At 53.6% G+C, this 8,432-nt stretch overlaps 1 protein-coding gene across 1 annotated transcript; it reads right to left on the bottom strand.

The window, feature by feature from the left end:
* Positions 1-395: 395 nt before the first annotated feature.
* On the bottom strand, positions 396-7,724 carry LTB (lymphotoxin beta). Its single transcript, XM_029585927.1, has 4 exons — positions 6,341-7,724; positions 6,067-6,115; positions 5,057-5,125; positions 396-1,486 (listed from the first exon to the last, which is right to left on the bottom strand). The coding sequence occupies exons 1-4, from the start codon at positions 6,494-6,496 to the stop codon at positions 1,068-1,070; spliced, it is 693 nt and encodes a 230-aa protein (XP_029441787.1). The 5' UTR covers positions 6,497-7,724; the 3' UTR covers positions 396-1,067.
* Between the last annotated feature and the right edge of the window lie 708 nt (positions 7,725-8,432).

The following is an 8,432-nucleotide window of genomic DNA, read 5'->3' as shown; positions in this document are numbered from 1 at the left end:
GAGCCTGTCACCTCTAGAGCACTGGGGACGGGAGGGCTCAGGGATACAGAGCCTGTCACCTCTAGAGCACTGGGGACGGGAGGGCTCAGGGATACAGAGCCTGTCACCTCTAGGGCACTGGGGACGGGAGGGCTCAGGGGATGGGCACAGGGATACAGAGCCTGTCACCTCTAGGGCACTGGGGACGGGAGGGCTCAGGGGATGGGCACAGGGATACAGGGCCTGTCACCTCTAGAGCACTGGGGACGGGAGGGCTCAGGGGATGGGCACAGGGATACAGGGCCTGTCACCTCTAGGGCACTGGGAACAGGAGGGCTCAGGGGATGGGCACAGGGATACAGGGCCTGTCACCTCTAGGGCACTGGGGATGGGAGGGCTCAGGGGATGGGCACAGGGATACAGGGCCTGTCACCTCTAGGGCACTGGGACGGGATGGGCACAGGGACACAGTGCCTGACACTTCTAGGGCACTAGAAGCAGGAGGGCTCTCGGACTGATCGCCCCTTTGTCCTGTTTCTTGTATATTAATCTGTCATAGTCTGCAACTTCTCTCCTAGACTTTCTCTCAGCCAGAAGCCTCTGGCTCTCCAGTGTCCATTTCTCATGAGCAAGCAACATAAAAACTGACAGACACCTTTTGGAAAAAGCCACGGAAGATATTTATACAAAAATAAATCTTGGGAAAGAAAGCTGAAAAACACATTCCACAGGCCAGTGTGTACATTTCCAGCCGCTGATGTTTAAATAAAGGGCCGCAGGAAATGGCACACAATCTTCAGTTCTTTCGGTATTTTTAGACACTTAATCCCCCTGGTGGGGGTGGGGATCGGAATGCGGTCGGCGGGGGAGGATAATGGAGAGGATCAATGACATAGGAAAGACGTTTGGACAGGAAGAGCTGCTGGAGGCACGTGCAGAACGGACAAAGGCTTTTCATTCATCTGTGTGTGTGTGTGTGTGGTGGGAGGGTGAGACAAACATTGGACCCCCACCCCCAATACACAGTGTGCATGGAGTGGGTAGGGGGTGGACGATTGGGGTGTCTCTCTGTGTGTCCGTCTGTCCCATCAGGAGATCATCATGAACCCAAAGAAGGTTTTACCCTCCTGGTAATCCACCAGCTGCGGGTGGCTGACGTTCACGTAGAGTTGGTGACCCCGCTCCAGCAGCACCAGGGCCCCCTGGCTGACGGAAGTGTACCAGGTCTTGCCGCCCCCGCGCTCCCGACTGCAGACGGTGTCCGAGCCCTCCAGCAGCAGCACGGGCTTCCCATGGTAGGCGTCGTGGCGCTGGAAGACCTTGCTGAAGAGGGTGAGTGGCAGGCCGGCGCGGCAGCTGCTGTTCCGGAAGCCCACCTGGCAGTAGACATAGTAGAGACCCTTTTCGGGGATGAGCAAAGGTGCAGTTCGGCGCGGGGAGAAGGCTGGGGGAGCTTCCCCGTTCCACACCAAGGTCCGGCTGTGGCTCTCCCGGTTCGGGTCAATTCCTGAAACGAACGAGATTCGCCGGAGAAAAATGAGAATGGGTGGGCGTGGGTGGGTGTCGGTTTAATATAGAAGCGTAACCTAATCCCTACGCTGCATGAAGGAACCTTGTGCTGCGACCCTCGTCCTATACCTGTACGGACAACTTACATTTCCTGTTATCTGATCAGCACTTTGACTTAAAAATAATCCATCAAGCAATGTTGCCAGCTTGCCTCCTTTCCTCAGGGCTGGCTTCACCATTAGGCAAACTTGGCAATGGCCCTGCATAGGCTTCTTGGGGTGGGGGGTAGTCACAGCAGAACAACAGGTAAACCCCCGAGAGCAACACAGACCCATTGAACCGTAAGCACTCTTAAGCACACCTTGGCTTCACAGCTTCCCCGTTCACAGATAAACAGCCCCACAAAGCATTGCTTCTCAGCGTGGCTTGTTGTATTCTGGTGTTAGGTTTTAAGATTTTATTTTTTTTTTAAGTAGTTCGACTCACTTTTGTTTTTCTAAACCTCTGACAACATCTGAGCTTTCATCTTTGTTCAGAGGGGAGGGTGTTTAGTCTGTGGTGCAGGGAACAGGAGGGGAGGAGCTGAGGCTGGAGCAGAGTAGAAAACAGCCACTGCTGCTCCCTTAATCCAAACCTTCTCACCCATTCTCCCCCCCACCAGAGAGCTGCAGAGCACAGGACGGGGAGGGGTGAGGCTGGAGCAGAGTAGACAACAGCCACTGCTGCTCCCTTAATCCAAACCTTCTCACCCATTCTCCCCCCACCAGAGAGCTGCAGAGCACAGGACGGGGAGGGGTGAGGCTGGAGCAGAGTAGAAAACAGCCACTGCTGCTCCCTTAATCCAAACCTTCTCACCCATTCCCCCCCCCCCCCCAGAGAGCTGCAGAGTACAGGACGGGGAGGGGTGAGGCTGGAGCAGAGTAGAAAACAGCCACTGCTGCTCCCTTAATCCAAACCTTCTCACCCATCCCCCCCCCCCCCCCCCAGAGAGCTGCAGAGTACAGGACGGGGAGGGGTGAGGCTGGAGCAGAGTAGAAAACAGCCACTGCTGCTCCCTTAATCCAAACCTTCTCACCCATTCCCCCCCCCCCCCCAGAGAGCTGCAGAGTACAGGACGGGGAGGGGTGAGGCTGGAGCAGAGTAGAAAACAGCCACTGCTGCTCCCTTAATCCAAACCTTCTCACCCATTCCCCCCCCCCCCCCCCCAGAGAGCTGCAGAGTACAGGACGGGGAGGGGTGAGGCTGGAGCAGAGTAGAAAACAGCCACTGCTGCTCCCTTAATCCAAACCTTCTCACCCATTCCCCCCCCCCCCCCCCCAGAGAGCTGCAGAGTACAGGACGGGGAGGGGTGAGGCTGGAGCAGAGTAGAAAACAGCCACTGCTGCTCCCTTAATCCAAACCTTCTCACCCATTCCCCCCCAGAGAGTACAGGACGGGGAGGGGTGAGGCTGGAGCAGAGTAGAAAACAGCCACTGCTGCTCCCTTAATCCAAACCTTCTCACCCATTCCCCCCCAGAGAGTACAGGACGGGGAGGGGTGAGGCTGGAGCAGAGTAGAAAACAGCCACTGCTGCTCCCTTAATCCAAACCTTCTCACCCATTCCCCCCTCCCCCAGAGAGCTGCAGAGCACAGGACGGGGAGGGGTGAAGCTGGCAGGGATGGCAGAGCACAAAAACAAAAAAAGTTTGCTTTTTTTTTTTTTTGCCTGTAGGTCTCTTAGTCTGTATTTGACGAGGGTCTGTGGGCGCTTTGTGCGTGTGACCGCGGCGAGGGATTTAGCTAGCGCGCAGTTTCTGCACAGGGATCTGTAGCAGTCCGGCTTGTTAAGTTTCCCCCTATAGGAAGTATGCTACCTATGCTATTAGTGTGTCTTTTTTTATTTTTTGGAAAGGATTTGTATTACTTCACAGAGTGCCTGGTGATGAGATAATAAAACAGTCCAGTTGCGCCACCCACCTGCTGACCCGCCTTTCAGATCTGAAGAGGTCCCACGTTCAGATGGCCTGTCCGGCTTTTAGGTTTGGGACTTAACTGGACAAACCGTGGGTTTCCGACTCCCTGCTGCGTTCGCCGCCTCCGACTCTTTCGGCCGAGTTTTTAGTTGGATAGAAACTCAAGATGGGTAAGTCGCAGGTTGGTCCAACAGCGTCCTGGCGTGGGGCTGAATTATCTGGATGATTTAAGCCAGGTAATGCCAGTATTCAGAGTTATCCAGCTAAGTTATCTGGATAAGTCTGCAAAGCAGACCTAACGTTGTCTGGATAAACCTTTGAATACATCTGATGTATTTGGGTATATTCAGCGGTGCAGGCAGGCCACCGGGTAATATCCGGTTGAGCTATCTGGAGAACCTGTCTGCAGCTGAATATGGACCTCTGAAGGTTTTCCATCATTCTCCCCCAGTACTTAATTTGTCTTGTCTTCCTGTCTTGACTCAATTGGAAGCTTCTTGGAGCAGGGAATGTCTCTTAGGCGTAGGCCGTACAGTGCTGCATGCACTCTGTAGCACTATATAAATGTTCACTAGTAGTAGTAGTAGAACTGATGTTGCCTTTTCATAGGTAGGGTTGTTGCTGTTTGAGTTCTGGGAGGTGGTGCTGTTTTTTGCTACGGGCAGGTTTGCCTTGTAGGTGGCGAGGGACTCGTTTTGCGGAGTCTTGTGTTACTTCACAAAGTATCTGGTAATGAAAACTTGTGTCGTCGTTAGCCAGATGGCAACAGAATTTGATTATTTTTTTCCGGCAGTCTAACCCTGCCTTTCCCCCCCCCCCCCCCAAAAAAAACCCAATTACAGACGACGCATTCATCGTAACGCTGTGACGTGAGTTCTGAAACGAATCTGTATTCTCCACGTGCAGAGTTTAATATATAAAAGTGTGGTGTCCGATTTATCGGGGGGAGGGGGGGGTTACGGGACAGTTCTGGGAAGAGTGATGGAGGTGGGGGTCATCACGATTGTTGGGCTTATTTTATCAAAATCTCAGGTGGGCGGGGGATGGCGCTGCGCCCAGAGCTGAAGGTTTTGCTTAGGGTTTGTCCAACCCCCCTCGCACTGGCCCTGCCTTTCCTGTCACCTCGGTAAGGACATTTCCTGCAAGCTTGCCTGCCTGGTTTCCTGCTCTCGCTTACAGCGGCTTCCTGCGACATCAGAGGCCTCACCGAGTTGGTGATATCTGTATTAACGCTGCAGGCCCTCGACTTCCTTAACTGCAGTTCCTCCGCTCCTGGGTTTCTACCGCTCTCCCCTCCACCCCTCCCATATGTTCTGCTCCTGCCTCTCCATGGCAGGCAGATGAGCGAGTGCCAGTCTTACTCTCCCCTTCCTCGCCTCCGTCCCACCCCCCCACCACACCACGTTTGTGGGAACATCAAGGCCACATCTCTCTGAATTCGGTGACATCTGCGTGACAGTAATGCAGTGACAGTAATGCAGGGCGATGCTCGTGGGGGGGGGGCTGTTTTGGCTCCCCCCCCCCTGGTTAGAGAGTAGGTACCTGCCTTAGGGACATCGGGGTGCTGTAACCTGGATCAAGGGTCTAGCTGTCAGCAGAAGGGGTAAAGCTCTCACCTGTGAGATGGGCCATTGGTTTGTGCGGGTTCTGCTGGTGCCAGGAGACACTGTGCTTGGGAACCTTGACTGATAAAAAAAAAAATACAAAAGGCACACAGTCACGAATGAGAAGAATAAAGGAACGTGTGTCATGGGGATGTGGGCTCACAAAATCATTATGTGAGGAGGAGGAATAGCCTAGTGGCTAGAACAGTGGGCTACGAACCAGGAGACCAGGGTTCCTGCTGTCGCTCTTTATGACCTTGGGAAAGTCACTTTACCCTCCATTGCCTCAGGTAGAAATTTTGTAAGCCCTCCCTAGGATAGGGAAATACCTACAGTACCTGAATGTAAACCGATGTGATATCTCAGATCGAATGCCGGTGTATAAAAAATAAATAATAAATCCCATGGTTAGTGGGCAAAGGGTCAGCCATTCCCAACTATGGCCAGCAACCACAGTCATAGTATTTAGTATCCTCACCCACTGGTCAGCCATTCCCAGCCACGGTCAGTGATCACTGTTCCAAGATCATCAGCCTGCAGTCAGCCTTTCCCAGCTGTGGCCAGTGACCACAGTCACAGGATCATAACACCAGGATCAGCCGTTCCCAGCCATGGTCAGTGTCCACAGTCATGGGATCATCATTCCCAACCATGGTCATAGTATCATCGCCCCCACAGTCGGCCGTTCCCAGCCATGGTCAGTGTCCAGAGTCATGGGATCATCATTCCCAGCCATGGTCACAGTATCATCGTCCCCACAGTCGGCCGTTCCCAGCCATGGTCAGTGTCCACAGTCATGGGATCATCATTCCCAGCCATGGTCACAGTATCATCGCCCCCACAGTCGGCCGTTCCCAGCCATGGTCAGTGTCCACAGTCATGGGATCATCATTCCCAGCCATGGTCACAGTATCGTCGCCCCCACAGTCGGCCGTTCCCAGCCATGGTCAGTGTCCAGGATCATAACACCATAGTCAGCCATTCCCAGTGCCATGTGTATTAAATATTGCATTTTTCCTTACTGTCTTGAAGGTTCCTCTCCATTCCTTGCTCCAGCAAATGGGGTGATGCCTGCGAATGAGATGCAGAGTTTATTTTTTCCCCCACCCCCTCCTCCATACTTGTGACTGCACCCCGTTAAAATTACACGTGTATCCTGTTCACGCACATGGAGACAATACTCATGGACTCTCACATGGGCTTGCACGCACACACACACACACCCACACCCCCACAGCACTATCAGCGCTCTGTTGCCCCTTCCTCCCTCTGACCTCCCCTCCCTTCCCCTCTCACCTGCTCCGTGGGACTCCACTGCCCACCGTTCCGAGTTAAATACATCACCAGGAGGGCGGTGCTGGGCACGGACAGTGCCAGGGTTCCCAGCACCGTGCATGCGACGAGCGCCGGCCGGGATGCACAGCTGCTGCCATCTGCTCTGGCAGTGCCCATCAGTGAAAGACGAATTGCCGGAGTTTGGGGATGAGTGGAAGATTTCTCTCTCTCTTTGCCGCTTATTAGTGGTGTAACGCAGTTCAGTAAAGGGCTCTGCTCTTGTCTTGTTGTTTGGGTGTGGACCTGAGGAGAGATAGAGGTAGGGGGGGGGGGGTTCCCCTCCCGCAGCTTCCTCTTATGTAAAACAGTGCTCGGTTTGGGCTGCAGGCCAGAAATCCCCCCCCCCCCTCAGTAAAGATGCCGGTGCAAGGCTGCAGCTCGGGTTAGTGTTTGGGTACTTGCCAGGTTCTTATGGCCTGGATTGGCCACTGCTGGAAACAGGATGCTGGGCTTGATGGACCCACGGTCTGATCCAGCATGGCAGCTTCTTCTGTTTTTGTGTAAACTGGGGCCTTCCTTAGAGGGACACTGGAGTACAAAGCTGAGGATGTGGTTAGTTACACTCCCCCCCCCCCCCCCCCCCCCCCACACACAAAATGTTCTGGACATCAAGCACGGAGATAAAGTTCAGCAGACAGAAAAAAATGAATAGAAGGTGATACTTTTTTTGTGTGTGACTAACTTAATGCCAGAGCGTCCCGTTTCCTGCGACCAGATCAGAGGTAGATTCTGTGGCAACAGTTCTGCAGCAAATTATGTGGCACATTTGCATACACTTTCATTATTTTGAATAATAAATTATGTGCATTTACTTTACATTTCAAAAATTAAAGCTGTTTTCCCAACATTGCTTTTTGTCTGAATCTTTGATTTTATCTTTTGGAAGCTTAATGTTTAATGAGTGGGGAATTTCATGGAGAGGAGGAGAGCTCAGGGAAGGGAAGAGGGAGGGAGAATCAGAAAGGGGAAGAAGGAGGGAGGATTGTGGATAGGGAAGAAAGGAAGGATTAGGAGAGGAAGGAGGATGAGGATGAGGAAATTGAAGGAGGAAAGAGAGGGAGGATTGGGGACAGATAGAGAATGAAGGAGGAGAATTCAAGCTGGGGATGGAGGAGATGGGGGAGGAAGGTAGGGGAGGAAGGTTGTGAGATGGTGGGGGAGAGGGATGTTTCCTTTCCTAGCTTCAGTCCTGCTCTCCCTTATATTCCACCCCCCATCTCTCCCTCTCCCCACCCCTATTGCCCTTCCCACCCGTACTCTTTCCTTTCCCTGTTCCACCTCCTCCTCCCATTCTTTTATTGTCCCTATCCCACCTGTCCACAAACACACATAATCTACCTCCCCCCAACTCCTCCCTGATTCCCAGTCTCCCTGTCATGCATGTGCCATCTCCCCAGCCCCTTGTCACTCCACCCCCACTTCCTCTAGTCACACAACTCCCTCAGCCCCCTCTATCACATCCCCTCCCTCCTGTTTCCCCCTCCAGCCCACTCCTCCTGCCCTTCCGATGCTGATCTCGCAAAGGAGAGGTTGGGGGGGGGGGTCATATCCCATCTGTCCCCCACCCCCGCCCCCTTCCTGGTGGACCCATCCCCTGATAGCCCAGACCTTGCCCTAGCAGAGATGAGTGGGAGGGACCGGTTGCGGCCAGGAGGTGGCAGCCCTGTCCCAGCAGAGGGCTCTGACCATGGTCTATCAGAGGCGGCTGATCCGTCCCAAGAATTATTTTACACGTAGTTTTGTACGGTTTTTGTTTTTCTGGCATGACAGTTGTGAACCTATTTTTCATGACCCCATGCACTGTGCCTGGAAGAACGGTCCTGAGGCCCCCGATGTAACGGGGACGCGCCTGGCTCCACGCACGTTAGGGCACGGTTCTGCGCATACCTCTGTGCGGGCGGGATTGCTCCCGATTTTAACAGGGAGCTTGGCGCCTGAAAAACAAGTGCCCGCGCCAATTTGCGCTCGTCCATGCAGATCCCATGTTAATCAGCGCATCGGCTATTACTCCCCAGTGCAGTGAGGCGCATAGGCTTAACTCCTGTGTCCTTAA

The sequence above is a fragment of the Rhinatrema bivittatum genome, unplaced genomic scaffold (assembly GCF_901001135.1).
Source record: "Rhinatrema bivittatum unplaced genomic scaffold, aRhiBiv1.1, whole genome shotgun sequence".
NCBI lineage: Eukaryota > Metazoa > Chordata > Amphibia > Gymnophiona > Rhinatrematidae > Rhinatrema > Rhinatrema bivittatum.
Note: the sequence above shows the minus strand (reverse complement) of the source record. Positions and strands in the feature narration are given on the sequence as shown.

What these genes read in the sequence shown, in the direction of transcription:
- LTB (XM_029585927.1), bottom strand. Translation starts at nt 6,496, where the DNA reads ATGGGCACTGCCAGAGCAGATGGCAGCAGCTGTGCATCCCGGCCGGCG. An exon ending in AGTGGAGTCCCACGGAGCAG is followed by an intron (nt 6,116 to 6,340) that starts GTGAGAGGGGAA and finishes TCTCATTCGCAG; the next exon opens with GCATCACCCCATTTGCTGGA. An exon ending in GGAGAGGAACCTTCAAGACA is followed by an intron (nt 5,126 to 6,066) that starts GTAAGGAAAAAT and finishes TTTTTTTATCAG; the next exon opens with TCAAGGTTCCCAAGCACAGT.